The sequence below is a fragment of the Orussus abietinus genome, unplaced genomic scaffold, assembly GCF_000612105.2.
Source record: "Orussus abietinus isolate OABI.00-Male unplaced genomic scaffold, Oabi_2.0 scaffold220, whole genome shotgun sequence".
Lineage (NCBI taxonomy): Eukaryota > Metazoa > Arthropoda > Insecta > Hymenoptera > Orussidae > Orussus > Orussus abietinus.
The window spans coordinates 41623-62583 of NW_019394408.1; the positions used below are offsets into that span (position 1 = coordinate 41623).

The following is a 20961-nucleotide window of genomic DNA, read 5'->3' on the forward strand; positions in this document are numbered from 1 at the left end:
TTTTCATGGGTCAAACTTCGCCAACCCTGCTGTGTGGAGATATCTTGAGGGATACGGTCTTCCTCCACCCTTCCGTTTCCTGATAGCGGACAGAACAAACGACAAAACGTACCGGACCGACTTTGCATAACTTGAATGGATACAATCACAACCTTCCAAAAATATAATGTTCCTTATAGAGTCAGATTTTTAAATAGTTTAAAAAAAAAAGTATATAAATAATGAGTAAACATCCGTATTAGCAGTTCACGAAACTATCATGGCTGTTTAACGTGATCTCCGCCGTTACTCGTGCAACACTTATGGCACTGTTACACAAAATCACTAATGAAAATTAAAAAAAAGAGCCACACAGGGAAAGTTATACACTTGTCAACTTCACACTCTCCCTGTGGAAATTACCTTTAAGGTGAAGTGAAACATCCTTCAAATCAGTCGATTCGAATAAAACACTTTTTTTTAAGGATAAAAAACCAAACTGCCCGAAACTTTGACACATCACTCCTGATCATCTAAGAATTGTCTTGACACATTCAAAATTTTGATTTTTCAACAAAATTTTTTAACTCAGTCCAGAGCAGAACCAAAATGGCGTCAAGCTCTCATATTTCGATCGATATACAATTATCGAAGGCTCTGATATGAGAATCGAAAGGATCAGGACAATATTACGACAATTTAGAACACTCTGGTAATCGATAAACTCGCATTTGAACGGGATAAGGGCAAAAAAGTGTTGTATGCGCTTCTTTGCTAAAACGATGGTAATACGATGTCTCGGAGTGAAAATTTAATTGACCTGGAAATCACAGATGGCGCAGGGGGTCCCTCCGCAGTCAATTAGGGCCCCAGAAGGCATGAATCCAAAGGATTTCTGGAGTTTTACTTCGATTTCTTCATAATTATTGTACGAAAACGACAGGTGGAATATGCCATTTGGTACAATACCCAATATAATTCGACCCATCTGTCAATACAAAAACGAACGTCGGCAACGTAGACATTTAGAAAAATCATCTTTATCGACGTTGATCAAGTTCCTCGACGTGTTTCACTTCACCTTAATTAGCTAAACTCGGCATTTTTGGGTGCAAACATGCGAAGCTCTCACGAGGAGATTCTCCTCACAGAGAAACTCCGAGAGGCTACCGAGTATTAAATTAATTTTTCATCCTCTCTCCATAGAAAAGTCCGACTTTCAGTGCCTGTCGAACATGCCGAAAGTTACCTATTACATGCTACATCTCACTTTACCTCCCGAGGGGGAAAGTAGACATTTTCTGCCCGCATAAAAGTGGAGTCCGAGAGGGAAAGTATGGTTGGATAATTGGTAGTATCCCACTGAACACTGAACTTAACAGTTACGCAACTTAAAACTAACAAATAACATAACGTTTGTTACAACGTAATAACCTGACAGCTATGTAACATAACTAGTTACATGACATTTATTACAATGCAGTAACTTAACAGTTATGGAACTTGTAGCTAACAGGTTACATAACATTTGTTCCTATCATATCTATATAAATGTAGCGTAACTTTGTTACTCTTATCTTACATTATATTACTGTCCTCATATTACTGTGTATATGCAGTACATATTTGTAACAAAACAGAACTACATTGGTGCTGTCATCTATTTTATTACATCATCGTCATCGTCATTGTCATAATTCATCGTCAAATGTCATAAGATTAATACATGTCATATTTTGTTTACTACTCGTATGAAAAAATGTGATTTTAATTCGTACTCGCGTACACATTATCAGTAATTGTTTGCTAGTCAAATGAAATCAAGGTTTTTCTATAAAATCAGATAGTTTATCGTTACATAATTTCATTGAAAGTCTGGTGTGCCATTTAATATTTAACTATTGTCAAGTACCAAAANAAATTATTGAAACTAATTATGTCATTGAGATTTTCAACAAATATTTCAAATATCTTCGAATGAAATCTACAAGAAATCTTAAAAAATCTGTCGCTTGAGATATTTAGCAAAGATTACAAAGAAATATTTAGAAATTATTCTATGCTACTAGGGGTTAGCTTCGAAAATTTAACATTTACCTAACAGTCATGTAACAGTGTTCAGTGGGATATCAATCTTTTGGAATCGATGGGGTGGTGGATGGAACGTTTTATTAACAAATTCCCTGTACAACTAAATAATTTATAATTGTTTATGACAAGTATGTGTAAACAATTTCAAAAAGGTTTACATTTTCCGGTGTCACCGCAAGATCGTCAGGTCACGTCATCATTCGGCAGGCATTTAAAAACCGGACTTCCGGTTTTCAGGGAGGATGAAAAATGGTATACGTATCCGGAAGTTCACTATATGATTATAATCCCGTGTGGCAAACTCACCCTCGACCGTAATCGCCTACTTTCCTCCCTCGTTATGTAATGTATCATTTCAATATCCTGTATATCTTAGAGTATACAGGGAATCAATGGCGGCTCGCTATAAAGGGCCAAGAAGGACTACTATAAAGAACCAACCCTTTAAGATGATATAAAAGGCGCTGCGAAATTTAATCGAGGTCGATAAGTTAAAATTCATCTATACCCTTTTTGATGGGAACGTCATTTTGAATACTCAAGAGGTAACATAAATTGGCGCGTCCGGTTACCGACATTTATATTTATATTGGAGTCTTTTACAGGTCCACGTTGAGAATTGTACGAACTGAAGCATTCCATATGTCATTTTAGTAAAGTAATGATAAACAGATCGATGTAAAACTGCCGAAATCCCGTGTAGTAATTATTCTAATGACTGTTTAGGACCAGCGTCGCCATCTGTGAGGTTTAGCTGCAACTAAATTTTTGCTCTAAAAACACTGAATCAGCCTACATATATATATAAATTCTTCGAGCTAGGTCCTGAAACTCTTCATTTGCGATTCTAACTCTCCAAGAACCGTAAAACATCGAAAACATGCGCGGACCACGCCATGTTGGTTCTAGTCCATGATAAGTAAATACATTTCTTATGAAAAATGAAATTGCATGAGTTTCAGGATCTACTCTAGTGCCTTCATATTCACGTGGTAAAATTTGAAACGAATCGGTGCACTCATTTTGGAGAATACTTTCACCAACGATTTGACTTCTCAGATATATCAGAAAGAATCAGCCGATATACATATATTGCTGAATGCTGATTCTTTCTGATATATCTGAGAAGTCAAATCGTTGATGAAAGTATTCTCCAAAATGAGTGCACCAAATCGTTTCAAATTTTACCACGTGAATATGGAGGCACTAGAGTAGATACTGAAACTCATAAAATTTCATTTCTCATAAGAAATTTATTTACTTATCATGGATTAGAACCAACATGGCGTGGTCCGTGCATGTTTTCGATGTTTTACGGTTCTTGGAGACTTAGAATAAAAAATGATGAGTTTCAGGATCTAGCTCGAAGAATTTATATATATATAAGCTGATTCAGTGTTTTTAGAGCAAAAATTTAGTTGCAGCTAAACGTCACAGATGGCGACGCTGGTCTCAAACAGTCGTTAGAGTAATGAATTCACGGAATTTCTAGTTTTACGTCGATCTCTTCATCATTAATTTCCTGAAATGACATATGGAACGCTTCAGTTCGTATAATTATCAACGTAGGTTGTAAAAGACTTCAACATAAATATAAATGTCGGTGACGGGACGCGCCAGCTTATGTTACCACCTGAGTATTCAAAATGACGTTACCACCAAAAAGGGTGTAGATGAATTTTAATTTATCAACCTCGATTAAATTTCTCAGCGTCTTTCATATCATCTTTAACATTGTGTCGGAGTCAGTCTAGGCAGTGGCTCGGTCAGCGAAATCATAAATCTACAATCATCGGTGAAATTAGTTGCCAATGCAGATATTGACATAGATGTGTGTCGCGTTTACATTGTTATAAACTACACCTTACGATCCCGAAGAATTTCACAAAATGAACAGGACAATTGTGCCCATAATTATGAAAGTGGTCTAAGTCAAAATTAAAAAAAAAATGAGTTTATCAGTTATTTCACGCCATATTATTTCAAACGAAATTAATTCAATGTAATTTCGAAACAAAAAATATATGACTTAAACCACTTTCATAATTATGGGCACAATTCATCTTTTAACATTAAACCTAACAACAATTTGTATCTCCATTACCAATACCATTTAAAAAGCGGTAATTTGACCGACCGGTGGGAGGTTTAGTGCTAAGTTTGCTATAGATTTTTATATTTTGGCACCACTTTTCTGAATAGTCACGTGCTGCCACTACAGTGAATTAAGCTAAACTTTTTTTCGTCAATATACTGAAGCAGTTCTAGACAGTGATATATAACTCATTGCTGTTTGCCATATGACTCAGTTCGAGATGAAGTTCTTTTTCCACTACTTGCCGTTAGTTGGCAGCACAGTCAACTCGAAGTTTGACGAGTTGTGGTACCATTCCCCCTTAACCCGAAAATAGAATGACTCGGCTTTTCATAACGGAGAAAAACTTAAGGTAAAAGTTTAAGGTGAAGTGAAACCCCCTTCAAATCAGTCGATTCGAATACAACACTTTTTTTTAAGGGTATTGGACGAAACTGTCCGAAACTTTAACACATAACTCCTGATCATCTAATATACGCCCCAAAAGCTAAAGGGGTGGAGCAGTGAAATTGTAAATTGAGCAATAAATAAGCAATACATTTTTCCTACATTTTGCAGCACTTATTTTTTTCATTTCACACAAAATGTCAGGTGGAGCTGTCAGCTTAATGTTAAAGTTGGCATACCCGCTGATTTTTTTAAAACGGCTGGAACAATATAATTCAAATGTGTGTAATAAATAAGCAATAAATTTTGGTATATGATTTATGTAGTTATACTGACGTGGCGCTGCTAGCTTTAGGGACGTATCTAATTATTGTCCTAACACATTCAAAATTTGAATTTTTAGAAAAAATTTTTTAACAGCCCAGACCAGAACCAAAATGGCGTCGAGCTCTCATATTTCGATCATTGTCCAATTATTGAAAGCTTTGATATGAGAAACGAAAGGGTCAGGACAATTTTACGACAATTTAGAACACTCTGGTAATCGATAAACTCGCATTTGAACGGGATAAAGGCAAAAAAAGTGTCTTATGCGCTTCTATACCAAAACGATGAAAATACGAGGTCTCGAAGTGAAAATTAATTGACCTGGAAATCACAGATGGTGCAAGGTGTTCCTCTGCAGCCAATTATGGCCCCAGAAAGCATGAATCCAGAGGATTTCTGGAGTTTTACTTCAATTTCTTTATAATTATTGTACGTAAATGACAGGTGGAGCGTGCCACTTAATGCAATACCCAATATAAGACGACACAACTGTCGATATAAAAACGAACGTCGGCAACGTAGGTATTTAGAAAAATCTTCTTTATCGACGTCGATCAAGTTCCTCGACGGGTTTCACTTCACCTTAAGTGAAAACTAGAAAAGGAGTGTCATTAAAGTTGACGAAGATGAGTAAAGCCCATCTTTATCAAAAGCTTAAGGTGAAGTGAAACACGTCGAGGAACTTGATCAACGTCGATAAAGATGATTTTTCTAAATGCCTACGTTGCCGACGTTCGTTTTTATATTGACAGCTGTCTCGAATTATATTGTGTATTGTACCAAATGGCATGTCAACCTGTCGTTTTCATACAATAATTATGAAGAAATCGAAGTAAAACTCCAGAAATCCTCTGGATTCATGCCTTCTGGGGCCCTAATTGACTGCGGAAGGACCCCCTGCGCCATCTGTGATTTCCAGGTGAATTAAATTTTCACTCCGAGACCTCGTATTCCCATCGTTTTAGCAAAGAAGAGCATACAACACTTTTTTTACCTTTATCCCGTTCAAATGCGAGTTTATCGATTACCAGAGTGTTCTAAATTGTCGTAAAATTGTCCTGACTTTCAATTCTCATATCAGAGCCTTCGATAATGGTATATTGATCGAAATATGAGAGCTCGACGCCATTTTGGTTCTGGTCTGGACTGAGTTAAAAAATTTGTTTGAAAAATTCAAATTTTTAATGTGTCAGGACAATTCTTAGATGATCAGGAGTGATGTGTCAAAGTTTCGGGCAGTTTGGTCTAATACCCTTAAAAAAAAAGTGTTGTATTCGAATCGACTGATTTGAAGGATGTTTCACTTCACCTTAAGGAGCTCATGAGCCACGTGAAAAGTCGGAGGTCAATAGTTCTCATTCGCAGCGAACGTGTCGAAGCATGGTAGAAAAATAATTCATTGCACGGTTAGAAACACGATAATATGTCTTGAGTGATCGATAGTAACCGTGTGTCATCAATGTACATCCTATTGCGTACATCCTTTTTGCCTACATCCTTTTTACCTGCATGTGCAATTGTTAGCTGTGTATTCTTTTCAGCACTTGCAATCAACGGGAAACGTCCAGCAAACCCTCCAACTGTGGACGTTTATTTCACATCCCATCTTCGTAATTTCCCAATCCATCCTACAATTCCAAGCCAGTACTAAAAATTGGTTTTTTGCCTGAAAACGGATGGACGTTGCATTATCTGTGTCGTAACTTTGAACGGAATACTCAATGGCCTTAACTTAAACGGTGACTAATATATATGTTTTTACTTTAGAGCGTTGCGTCTCGGCTCTCTATCTATAATTGCGGGCAAAAAAAGGCGTTATTTCTGTTACTTGACGCTTATTTATTTTCTAATGCCATTGCATGCGGTACAATTAACTCGGTACATTCATCCGGCACATTTGATCTAGTCTTAAGGGGATGTGAAAGTGGCATCTAAACAGTCAATCGTTCATGAAACTTTTCTCCGAACTGGGTGTACCGAATCGTTTTAAATTTGTCAACATGAATATGGAGTCTGTAAAGAAGGTCCTGACACTCATGAAATTTCATTTTTTATACAAAATTTTAAAACTGCGTATTAACAAATGGTTAAAAAATTGAAATCTCATCGGTTTCAGGACCTTCCTTGTAGTCTCCATATTCACTTTGTGAACTTTGAAACAATTCGGTGAAAAGTTTCATAAACGAAACCTCTTCGACGGCACTTTCACATCACCTTAATTGCGCACGGCGAATTCTTAGCCGCTTGATTGAAAGCTTTTGGATTTAAAATACGGACACTAGATATGAAACAGATTTAACACAAGCATAGAACTCACGAGACCCTACAAAGTAGGGTCCCCTTTGACTAGAAAGAAGAATTAGTACATGTATGTATAGTAGGCACCCCCACATCGGAAATATGAAATGAAACCCATTGGAGAATTTAGTGCTTTTTTAGTGCTATTTTAGTGCTACAACTTCGATTTTAGTGCTCCACCCCTTATACCAAAAATCGGTGGTGGTGCTGAGTAAACGTTCACTCAGCATCCCCCACAATGCATACTACCTTAAGGGAAAGATTCACGGAAAAAACGAGTATGCAGTATCTTGGTGCTATTTAAGTGCTTTAGGAATACCCAAGAGACAGGTCCGAAACATCACCCCCTTCACCCTAAAGCTACCCCCGATCGTATAGGCTCCAAGATAGAAAAGGTAAAAATAATAACACATTTTGCACGTTCTTCTCTCGCATTATTTTGGTATTATTTAAGTGCTTTAAGGATATCGTGGGTATCCACAGAGCACATAAATAGCACCAAAATAATGCGAAAAGAAAACGTGCAAATTTTCATATTTCTACCTCTTCTGTCTTGGAGCCTATACGATTGGGAGTAGTTTTGAGGTAAAAGGGGTGGTCTTTAGAATCCGGCTCTTGGATATCCTTAAGGCACTTAAATAGAACCAAAATAATTAGAAAAGAGAACATGCAAAATGTTATTATTTCTAACTCTTCTCTCTTGGCGCTTGTACGATCGGGGATAATTTTGGGGTGAAAGGGGTGATGTTTTGGATCTGTCTCTTGGGTATTCCTAAAGCACATAAATAGCACCAAATTAATTCGAAAAGACAACATGCAAATTTTGATATTTATACCTCTTCTTTCTTGGATCCTATATGATCGGGGGTAGTTTTAGGGTGAAGCGGGTGATCTTTCGGATCTGTCTCTTGGGGATTCCTAAAGCACTTAAATAGAACCAAAATAATTAGAAAAGAGAACATGCAAATTTTGATATTTCTACCTCTTCTCTCTTGGCGCTTATACGATCGGGGATAGTTTTGGGGTGAAAGGGGTGATTTTTCGGATCTGTCTCTTAGATATTCCTAAAGCACATAAATAGCACCAAAATAATGCTAACAGACAACGTGAAAATTTTGATATTTCTACCTCTTCTTTCTTGGAGCCTATTTGATCGGGGGTAGTTTTAGGGTGAAGAGGGTGATGTTTCGAATCTGTCTCTTGGATATTCCTAAAGCACATAAATAGCACCAAAATAATGCGAAAAGACAACATACAAAATGTTATTATTTCTACCTCTTCTCTCTTGGCGCTTATACGATCGGGGATAGTTTTGGGGTGAAAGGAGTGATGTTTCGGATCTGTCTCTTGGGTATTCCTAAAGCACATAAATAGCACCAGAATAATTAGAAAAGAGAACATGCAAAATGTTATTATTTCTACCTCTTCTCTCTTGGCGCTTATACGATCAAGGATAATTTTGGGGTGAAAGGGGCGATGTTTCGGATCTGTCACTTGGGTATTTCTAGAGCACTAAAATAGCACCAAAATGCTGCATACTCGTTTTTTCCATGAATCTTTCCCTTAACGCAGTATGCTCTGTGGGGGTGCTGAGTGAACGTTCAGCACTAAAATCGAGGTTGTAGCTCTAAAATAGCACTAAAAAAGCACTAAATTCTTCAATAGGTCTCATTCCATATTTCCGATGTGGGGGTGCCTACTGTACATACATTATTAGAACCGCTTGTCGTGAACATTCAAAATTCGCTCGCTCTCAATCCAAAAGAACGTATTCCGATATGTATCAATTAATCGACTAATTGTTGAACGTTAGCACTTGCACTTCGACGTTATGTGAGTACTCCTGCATGATACTGTCGAGAAAGTGAAATCAGAGGAACCTTGGAAAGCGGCCAGTTAAAAGTCGCTTCTTTGTGGAAAATCGGTAGAGTGTAGACATTCGCTACCCGTCTTCGCTAATGGGAAATGACTATCTTCCGTAGAGCGGTTCGTTCGGTGCATGTTGATGTCGCAAACTACAAAGCAATGAGAAGCGATTCTAAGTCCTATTAGTGTTTGCTTCATTTCCAGATGTTGCTGTTTCTTCAAGCGGAAGAAGAAAAAGAGTGGAAGGCAGAAATGACTGTCGGTGACTGTCGGGCTCGGGGGGACCGTACAGTGCGCGGAAATAAGTGCCGGAGTGCACGGAGGCGCCAGATTCGTCGGCGGGAAGTCGGGAAGGCGAGGAGGAAGCGGCGACCGGAAGCGAGACCTCGAGCGGGAGGCCGTCACCCTCCTGAGGGCAGGAAGTCGCTCGGCGTCCCGAGATTCGGTCCTGCACCCCACCCTCACTGTCACGCCGACTCCTACACCACCACCGTTGTCAAATTGAGAGCCACGAAATGCGATCCTGGCAAGCACTTGCTGCCGAGGTACCACTATTCTTACTCAATCGTTGCGCGACAGCCACAGTCCTCGTGATCGTCCTCATCGTCGTGGTCGTCGTCTTCGATGTCACCCTGGCTGTTGTCTCATCTCGCCATCGTTGCTGTATCTCCCCCAGTGCTGGGTGAAATGCCATTGGAAAGAATATTTCAAGGGAAGACTTTACTTCTAACAAGGAAGGTACCTGAGGTGTCCCCCTCCGATTTTGTTCATTTTTAAATATGTAATAGAGGACTAAAATCTAAGTGACTCGTGTTTTTTTTTTATCAGCGGATAAACACTTTTAGGGGGTAAAACCAGGCTTCAAAGTTGGCCGTGCAAGGGGGTGAATTGGCTGTTTCATATAGAAGCACTCGACTGATTTTCATGAAATAACCGTCAAAATGTAAGGAATGAAGAATTATGAAGCATGCATTTGGAATTTTTCGAAAAAATTCATTTTTAAGGGGTGAGCCACCCCTTTGAATACTTCTTTTACCCCTTACGCGAGCAGTAATTGCTCTATCCAAATGAAACATGGTTAATTTATAAACCAGAACAATACAAAAAAAGTCTCATTTGGATAGAATAATTACTGCTCGCGTAAGGGGTAAAAGAAGTATTCAAAGGGGTGGCTCACCCCTTAAAAATGAAATTTTTCGAAAAATTCCAAATACATGTTTCATGATTCTTCATTCCCTACATTTTGACGGTTGTTTCATGAAAATCGGTTGAGTGTTTCTATATGAAACAGCCAACTCACCCCCTTGCACGGCCAACTTTGAAGCCTGATTTCACCCCCTAAAAGTGTTTATCCGCCGATTAAGAAATACACGGGTCCCTTAGATTTTAGTCCTCTATAACATATTTAAAAATGAACAAAATCGGAGGGGGACACCTCAGGTACCTTCCTTGTAAGTAGAGATTAACCGTTTGAGTGGCAGAGGTTTTTAACCCCTTGCCCTACCATTTAACCCTTAACGCTCACACTTTTAATTGTGAATAGCGATCGGCAACTCCAACACACTTGGAATACAGCGCCACACATCGGTGGTGCCTGAGAAGCACACTAGGAGTAGAACGCCTCGGATGTATATAAAGCTGAAATCTCCACTTTGGCACAATTCAATAAAGTTTGTTGCAAAATTTATTGCTAATTCATTGCTGTTTTATTGCACAAGAAAATAATTCTTTGCTCTTGTACTTTTCCGAAAAATGGCGGCGATGTCAGCTTTATATAATGCTAGCACTGCCAGAAGAAAAATAATTATTAAGTAAATGCTCATCGATGAATTGTATACCAGAATTTATTGCTAATTAATTGCTCGCAGAAAAATCAAATTTCAATTTTTTGGCTAACCCCTAAAGGGGTGAATCGCCACCCCTAGTGGTGATCGCAGGACGGAAACATGAAAAATGTGGGAGAATCGAACTATCTCTTCACGCAGGAATTAATTGCTAATTAATTGCTCCGAGAAGAATCTAATTTCGAATTTGTTGCACAACCCCTAAGGTGGTAGGCCAGCCCCGCCTATGTCGCTCCAGCATGGCCGCGTAAAAAATGGAAGAATCGAACTATTTGTTCACGTGGGAATTAATCGCTAATTAATGTAGGTTTGAAAATTGTATTTTTACGAAGATATTGCTTCTTCTCGGGACAATTAATTAGCAATTTATTCCCACGCGAAAAAAGAGTTCGATTCTCCCATTCCCTACGTGGCTATGCTGGGGCGACATAAGAGGGGTTGGCCTACTTCCTTAAGGGTTGTGCAAAAATTTGAAATTAGATTCTTCTCGCAGCAAATAATTAGCAATTAATTAGCAATTAATTCCCACGTGAAGAAATAGTTCGATTCTCCCATGTTTTTCATGTTTCTGTCCTGCGATCAGCACTAGGGGTGGCGATTCACCCCTTTAGGGGTGAGGAAAAAAATTGAAATTTGGTTTCTCTGCGAGCAATTAATTAGCAATAAATTCTGGTATATAAATCATCTATGAACATTTACTTAATAATTGTTTTTTATCGAGGCAGTGCTAGTTTTATATCAAGCCGACATCGCCACCATTTTTCGGAAAAGTATAAGAGCAAGACATTTTTTCCTTGTGCAATAAAATAGCAATAAAATAGCAATAAATTTTGCAAAAAAATGTTATTGAATTGTGCTAAAGTGGCAATTCCAGCTTTATATACTGTGGCGACATGAATGCCTCCCCTGCAGATACGGCATTGCCTGTGCAGGATGGGAGGGCATTGATGTCTCCCAGTGTACATTGTGGACATGAATGCCTGCCCTGCAGGTACGACATCGCCTGTGCAGGATGGGAGGGCATTGATGTCTCCCAGTGTACAGCGGTGGACACGAATGCCTTCCCTGCAGACACGGTAACGGCAATGCATGATGGAAAGGCATTCATGTCCGCCAGTGTACATGCACATCGGTGGTGCTTGAGAGGCACACTTGGAGCGTTAAGGGTTACCTCGAAGAATCCGGGCCCAAGCGATGAACCCAAATGGTGAGGAAAGACCCATGCATCGGGAAAATATCGGGAAATATCCAAAAACATCATGCATTGGGACAAAAGACCCCATTCGAGACATCAATGCCTGGCCCGAGATTAAGACCACGATTCAGACTGGTGATATTCACGTTTGACATGAAATTAGACCACGAGCCTGACTCGTGATATTAAGTTTTGACCAAAAATTCTCATCATGAGTCAGACTCGTGAAAGTAGTGCAAGGGGTTAAAACAATATTCGAAAAAAGCCGAACAGCGCAATAGAGCTTTCCGAATAGGATGCGAAAAGATCCAAGCGGCGCGATGGCGCTCCTTTAATTCCGCGTCGAAAAATTGTAAATGCGAAAAATTGTAAAAAAGTTGACCGCGTTTCGTCAGATCGTTAGTGCGCGGTCAATTGTTCGTATCGTTGAAATGCACTGGGCTTTTTTCTACGTGAAATCTGAAGAGCGCGAAAATGGCGCGTGGGACTCACACGGTTAAAGAAGTAAGGGTTTTTATTTATTCCATCGGAATCGACTTTTAAGTGCCTACTTCAGACGGAACACTTTCGAGTAACCAATTCCAATAGTTGCCCCGAAAGAGTCATTACAAGATGTTTAATCGATGTAACGACTCCTGAGCCTCGTGTTTAACATAAGCGTAAAGTATCCGACCACCACAATTGATATCACCAGGGGGAATGCCGGTATCGTTTGAAAAACACCTTTTTACCGAATACCAGCGTCCCCTTGAAAGTAACTATTTTTATTAGTTACTGCATCGTGTTCTACGTCGAATAAATATCCACATGATATACTCCGTTAATGATATTGCGAAAAGTAGGGGTATGAGTAATTTCACGCAGCACCCAGCACTGATCGTTACCGATCTTACATTCTCTATCTCTCTCTTTGGTCGCAACTTATACATATTGTATATCAGTAAACTGGTATGGGTTTACGCGTACACCCTGCTTCAAGTTCTCCGAGGACGAGTCATTTTATCAGGGCATATCGAGATGCGCCGCAAATGTAAAAAGTTAAGGAATTGACGTGCCGAACCGTGGTGAAGGAAGCTCCCTAGGGCTTCGGACATCCTTCGCTGTAAACCACTAGCAAGAGAATCGCAATGTTGATCGCCGTCAACTTGGCCTTTTAGCAAGGAACGTCCAGTGTAGTTCTCTGCGATGCGAGGGTGTTCGAACGTATCCGATAGGTTGGATTTTAATCAGGGTTACAAACGGTCGATCCGTTTAAAGCGGGACAAACTTGTTCGAATGATACATGTGTGATATATATTAATTGCATTTAAAGCTGTTCCATTTATTAATTTCTTCCACGACCTCCCTACGAGCACTACACCTATTAACGATACATCGGATTACCGGGAAAGTAATGACGGATTTTTCAACGCCATCTGTACCGAAAATCCGTCATTACTTTTCCGACCACCCAATGGTATAAAGACCAATCTGAAGCGGGAAGAGACGGAAAAAAATCCCTGGAAGTAACTAGCTATTTCTTCCAGTGTATTTCGGACTACGATTGGATTACAAACTGAGGATTTATGTGTGAAGTTATGAGTTGAAAGGTGTAGAAAATTAATAAAAGTAACAGCTCGGGAGATATTCAATTAATCGATAGAACCCTCTCCTCCCCCATGTATACAGAACACGCGCGCGCGCATGCATCATTCAACCTACATGAAACACGTTATAAGAAACTGCAGGAAGCGATCCTCAACGGTTAAACGGTTTGCAGGCCTGATTCTACCTGCGTTAAATCGTCCGTCAGATACTCTTGTATCTGAATGTATATAAGATATACCGATCAAGTAGCGTATTCGATTTGGCGCGAGTTTCGTAGGCATTAACCGAGTCGAGGTCCGCGCGATCGTCGGTCGAGGGAGTGTTTATTTTTAAGTAATCCGTTATCATTTTAATATTCATGTGTACATTTTATTTGACGCACTAGTGAATATAGGCTGAAAGTACGGGAGGAACGGGGCGACGTGTGCGTGATATAACAAGGACGCGTACAATTGTACAAGTCTTGGATGCGTTTAACCCCGGAACAACCAATCCCGTAAAAATGACGAATTTCAAAGACGCCCCGCTAAAGGCAAAGACATCCGTCGGTTGTTCTGGTGTTAAGGGGTTACACCACTTTGACCCACCCTAAAGTTACGGTTTTTCAAGAATCTTTTTTGAAGAATTAAATCGTTTTTATACAAATTAAAGTACAGGAAGGTATTATAACAACAAAATATTTTTTTTTGTATTTTTTTATTTACAAAAATGGCGACTTGAAAGGCGATTTACCGGAGCGCTGCGAAAATCGATGATCGTGCGATGGGCACGATAACTCGGTCCAAGTTTAAGCTAGAACAATAAACGAATAAGAATTAGTTTCTGTAGCCCAAAAGCTAACGAAATACGTAGCCGTTTTCAAAAATATGCATTTTTCACAAAATGGCATCGATTTGAAACGAAAGATACGTATTTTGCCCTAAATTGCGTCAATTAATGTTGCATAAAAAACGCGAATATCAATACATTGAAAAAACCATACGTATTTCGCTAGATAAACTTATCACGAATAAAATAAAAAAGACTCAAGAGGATTGATTGAAAATTGACGGAGCTAGAGTGCCCACCGATTTTTAAAATGCAGTTTTAAGAGAAACGCGTTTAAAGTATAAACGCGTAAAAATTGTTTTGATTTTCTGAAAATTTCAAAGTGGTATAACCCCTTAAGGTATTACTTCCCTAGTAATCGGACTCAAAAGTTGACGCGTTCGGGGATGTAGCGACCCCTATACCTCAAAGCGAACTTTTTGTCCATGCCTGTACATCTTGGGCGCTACGCACACATGTATTCCGTGAACGGATAGACTCGCACATAAGCATAGGTTAGCGCGCAGAGATGTGGCAGCGTTGTTTGGGGCATCACTAGTCCTCAGTGAAAAATGTCAAATACGCGGGCGGTTACATGTACTGCCGCGAACATGGTTGCCACATCCCGCCGCACTCTCTGCGACGTGCAAAAAAATTCGGAATTTTTCTGATAACCCGATCTCTGTTTCCCGATGGGCAAAAAATTCCATTTTTTTTTAATATTAACTAACACATATTCCTTTATATTGTCACGGTTTTTGAAAGAAATGGTAGGAGTCGTTTCACCGTAAAAATTGAAAATGTAACGCAGCGTCCCATTATGTACGCGTTACATATGGAGACATGCTGCAAAATAAGCAATATTCAAATTCGATTATCTTTCGATCCAGATAGACAATTTTGTTCCGAATGGGCTTGTTTTGTAGATAAAAATCTAAACAATACCCTGAAAAAGTCTGAACAAAATGGTAAGAAAAGTGCGTTTAGGGAAGTAATACCTTAAACCGAAGTTGGTCAGAAATTGTAGGAGTCGTTGAAATCGGTGGAATGACATTCCGCGTAATATCACGGTATCACTGAACGTTCCGAACACTCGTGTACCCAAAGATTCGAGATATCCACTTTTCGACAAATAAAAGGCGTTATATTAAATACTTAAGATGATATGAAAGGGTCGTCCTATGTATCAAAACATCAAGATATTTATCAAACTTTTCTCCAAATTGGGTGCACCGGATCATTTGAAACTTCAGCACGTGATTACAAAGGCCCTAAAGAAGAATGCAATGCTTGTGTAATTTCATTAAAAAAAAATTAATTTTTTTTTATTTATCCTGGACTAGAACCAAGATCACTTTTTTTTGTGAAAAATGAAATATCACATTCTTCCTTAAGGCCTCTATGGCAAAGAATTCAGAAGTCCCATAGAAGCCTAGATCCTATGTTAGCGCTTGATGCTCTAAAAGTTGACTAACAAACTAGAAGTGGGGGTAAATGAGAGATCGCATGTGTTAGCCAACGATATCTCACATACGGGAAAAAGAGAGGTGCATATAGAAAGGCGAGTATTATAAGATAAAGAAAGAATGCAATTTGCTATATATCGCCATACGATTGAGATGGAGAGGTGATTACAGCGCCGCCATCCGTTGGCTAACATACTATTTGTCCAGCATCGAACGTCCGTATCCTTCTGGGCTTCTATGGAGACTTCTGAATTCTTTGCCGGCGTCAAAGAATTCAGAAGTCCCATAGAAGCCCAGATCCTATGTTAGCGCTTGATGCTCTAAAAGTTGCCTAACAAACTAGAAGTGGGAGTAAAAGAAAGATCGCATGTGTTAGCCAACGATATCTCACACACGGGAAAAAGAGAGACGCATATAGAAAGGCGAGTATTATAAGATAAAGAAAGAATGCAATTTGCTATATATCGCCATACGATTGAGATGGAGAGGTGATTACAGCGCCGCCATCCGTTGGCTAACATACTATTTGTCCAGCATCGAACGTTCGTATCCTGGGCTTCTATGTAGATTTCTGAATTCTTTGCCGGCGTCAAAGAATTCAGAAGTCCCATAGAAGCCCAGATCCTATGCTAGCGCTTGATGCTCTAAAAGTTGACTAACAAACCAGAAGTGGGGATAAAAGAGAGATCGCATGTGTTGGCCAACTATATCTCATATACGGAAACAAGAGAGACGCATATAGAAAGGCGAGTATTATAAGATAAAGAAAGAATGCAATTTGCCATATACCACCATAAGATTGGGATGGAGAGGTGATTACAGCGCCGCCATCCGTTGGCTAACATACTATTTGTCCAGTATCGAACGTTCATATCCTTCTGGGCTTCTATGGAGATTTCTGAATTCTTTGCCGGCGTCAACGAATTCAGAAGTCCCATCGAAGCCCAGATCCTATGCTAGCGCTTGATGCTCTAAAAGTTGGCTAACAAACCAGAAGAGGGAGTAAAAGAAAGATCGCTTGTCTTAGCCAACGGTATCTCACATAGGGGAGGAAGAGAGACGCATATAGAAAGGCGAGTATTGGGTGTAAGAAAGAGAAAGAATGCAATTCGCTATATATCGCCATAAGTTTAAGAAAGATAGAGAGATGATTCCAGCGGCGCCATCCATTGGCTAACATACTAATTATCGAGCATCGGACGTCCGTATCCTTCTAGGCTTCTATGGAGACTTCTGAATTCTTTGTCTATGGTCACGTGTTACAGTTTCAGATAATTCGGTGCACCCAGTTCGGAGATAAGTATTATAAATATTTTGATTTTTATATATAGAGAATGACCCCTTCATATCCCTTTAAAGGTGCGGAGAAACTTGCAACCGCGTCGCTTCCTCGCTCAACATGATATACTAGCGTGAACGGTGTCCCAAACTTAATCCCAAGTGATAAAGTATGATTTACATGTTATAGAGCGCGACCCATGGCAAGGCGGTTTTTCGCAATCGCATCAGATGGACTGCGCAAAGTACACTTAGAGTTCGAAAATTCTCGATAACATTAAATTGGAGAAGGTAACTGTGAAATATACCGTAAGTTACCGGGAACATTGAGAATTTAAGAGAACGTTAATTTTGATATTTATACTTTAGGTTTCTTCATTTAAATAACTTTTTTTTTTCAATCAACTTCAAAGTTCAAGCTAAAGAATAATAATTACTATTAGAAAATATTGATTATAGGGTGGTATTTACCTCCAGCCAAAAATATTCACGTATGTACAACTTCACGGAAAATTCCATGCGATTTGTTTCAAATGAACTCATATTTCATTCTGCGACGAAGCGAATGGGAGGTTTTGATTGACGTACAACGGAAATTCCCCTCTACGATGTTTCTCTATAGCTAATCGAAACCTCTCGTTCGCTCTGTTGAAAAATTCAAATTCTCATAATTTCTCGATAAAAAAGGCTTTGGAGAAATTACCGATAAATTACCGGGAATTTCTCTTCGTTTCTGACGTAACTTACTGGATTTAGAACTCTAAGTACACTGGCATTCGTCGATGGTTACCTCGCGGACCTACTGCCCTCTCCGGCCGCGCGGCGTACTAGGGGCGGGAGCAGCGTGGAATTTGAATCGCCCAAGGGGCAGAATGGATTTCCTAAAGAAAATAAATCTTTAGAACCAAAGACAATTAATGAAAATTATTTAAACATTACTGTAGACTAAACTTAACACAATAATATTTCAATCATTTTCATTAATCGTCTTTGTTTCTAAACATTAATTTTTTTTAGGAAATCCATTCTGCTCCTTGGGCGATTCAAATTCCACGCTACTCTCGCCCCTAGTACGCCGCGCGGCCGGAGAGGGCAGTAGATCCGAGAGGAAACCATCGACGAATGCCAGTGTACAAATGTATCCAACTCTATACATATTTATGAATGACAATGCAAATCTCGAAGGGCCACAATTGTTCGTCCTTTAGTCCTTCGTACGGTCGTTCGAATTGCGTCATGGCAGTTGCTCCGGCACCAAACAATTATATTGCGTTATTACAAACAAGAAGAAGCACAGCTGGCACTTCTCTTTGTTTTATACTCTTCTGTATTAATATTAATCTCCTTGGAAATGACTTTCCACGCGTCACTTTTTCAGCTCATGACGTCGTGACGGTGATACAAATCATTCAGCGGGAGAGTAGATTCTTCTTTCCACTGCATTGTTACGTCATTCGATAATTAACAAAAATATGCCTCTGCGGAATTGTATATGTAATCGAATGTTATTTTTTCTAGCTATGTCAAATATGTCGTACGTCCATCCGTCTCGTTGACCCAGCTGCAAAAAGGTCACCTTGCGCATCGCCACTCACATTGTCGCGGTAATGAATCCTTGTGAGTGTTCTTAAACGTGTATTGTAATTTCAGTCCCTTTGATGAGACACCGAAAAACCGCTTCGTCGTCCGACGCGTTGAGCAACAGTGTTGCAAATGTGAACGGGGTGCAACACTACCCGACGCGGTTGCGAGTTTATAAAGGCCTTAAGGTGATATGAAAGGGTCATTCTATATATATCAAAACGTGAAAATGATTATCAAACTTTTGTCCAAACTGGGTGCACCGAATTATCTAAAACGTTAACACGTGATTATGGAGGCCCTAAGGAAGAACACAATGCTCGTGAAATTTCATTTAAAAATAAATGTTTTTTTTTTGGTTCTTGTCCAGGATAAATACTAAATTTTTTCTGAAAAATAAAATTTCACGAGTATCACGTTCTTCCTTAGAGCCTTCGTAATCTCTTGATGAAGTTTTAAATGATTCAGTGCACCCAATTTGGAGAAAAGTTTTATAAATATTTTGACTTTGGCATGTTTACATGACACCTTAAGGTGATACGAAAGTGGCGTCAGAGAGGTCTCATTTGCGAATCTTTTTTCCAAATAGAGTATATCGAATCTTTTGAAACTTTACCACGTGAATATGGAAACTATAAGGAAGGTCTTGACACCCATGAAATTTCAGTTTTTTAATATTTGTTTTTAGACATCTTTTCATTCTTTTTAAAAATGAAATTTCATGGGTATCAATACCTTCCTTAGAGTCTCCACATTCACCAGGTAAAGATTAAAATGAATCGGTACACCCAATTCGAAGAAAAGTTTCATCACCCTTCAAATGTCAGTTTCATATCACCTTAACGATGTACGCGAAAATATCTGATATACCCGACGAACGCATCGCTGGCGTACACGAGAATAATGAAAAAACACGAGAGAATGAGCTTTTATGTCAATCGCATTGAAAGGTCCAGATCATGTTATAATCCCGATTGAGAATAGAATATCGTTCTTTTTTGATTTTATCGATATCAAAGGACCGCATGAACGTCTTGCGATTCCAACTTATCCAGCACTTCGTCAACGAGGACATTTTGCAAGAGCACTTTTAATGTACTTACCGTCCTCGTTCGAGGGACACTCGAGGATTGAACCCTCGTATCACGCAGATCTCAACGTGGGATCTCGTTCCACCGAGGAAGATCCATTGCGAACTGATCTACTCTCTCCGCGTGGATAACTAAAGATCAGCTGAAGTTGGATTTAATTTTTCCCTCTATCACTATTTCTATCTTTCTATCGAGCGCATTAGGTACCGTTTCTTTTATAAGTTCATATACGCGAGTAGATAACAAAGGTTCACTTATAATCGATAGCTGTATGAGAAATGTCTGCGAATGTGCGTCAAAAGAATAAGCGGGGATGCGTGTGTGCGTGCGTCGTGCGCGCGCGCGTGCACCTGCGTATCGGATGCGAGCAAGGGAGAACAGTTATCGTTTCGTCTGCAAATGTTCGTCCACCATATGATCTCCAATCGGATGTACAATGGCGGACATGAATGCCTCCCCCGCAGATACGGCATCGCCTGTGCAGGTTGGGAGGGCATCGATGTCTCCCAGTGTACAATAGCGAACATGAATGCCTCCCCTGCAGATACGGCATCGCCTATGCAGGTTGGGAGGGCATCGATGTCTCTCAGTGTATAATGGCGAACATGAATGCCTCCCCTGCAGATACGACATCGCCTGTGCAGGTTGGGAGGGCATCGATGTCTCTCAGTGTATAATGGCGAACATGAATGCCTCCCCTGCAGATACGACATCGCCTGTGCAAGATGGGAAGGCATTGATGTCTCCCAGTGTACAATGGCGGACATGAATGCCTCCCCTGTAGATACGGCAACGCCTGTGCAGGTTGGGAGGGCATCGATGTCTCCCAGTGTATGATACCCGCGCTATCCTCCCTTGGCCATATAGGTCGGAATAAATTATGTTTAGGTTACTCTTCTTATGGATTTATAGTTTGCTCAGGGTGGGAGAGAGGAAGAAATGGTTATTCAGCGAACGAGTGATAGTTACGTCCACGATATAGTGATTAACAGCTCTAGATAGCTTGAAAACGAAAGAAAGTTACGGTAATATGCGCGGATTTCCATACTACTGATTTTCATTTAGGGAT

General features: G+C 39.7%; 1 protein-coding gene across 1 annotated transcript in view; it reads left to right on the forward strand.

Annotated features, from left to right (window-relative positions):
- Nucleotides 1–9806, forward strand: part of LOC105696136 (casein kinase I) — a gene marked incomplete at its 5' end in the record, with an annotated part of 39409 nt that extends 29603 nt beyond the window's left edge. Inside the window, one exon of the mRNA XM_023432191.1 lies at nt 9230–9806. Coding sequence (XP_023287959.1) covers nt 9230–9299 — 70 coding nt within the window. The remainder of the gene's footprint in view (nt 1–9229) is intronic.
- Nucleotides 9807–20961: the final 11155 nt, after the last annotated feature.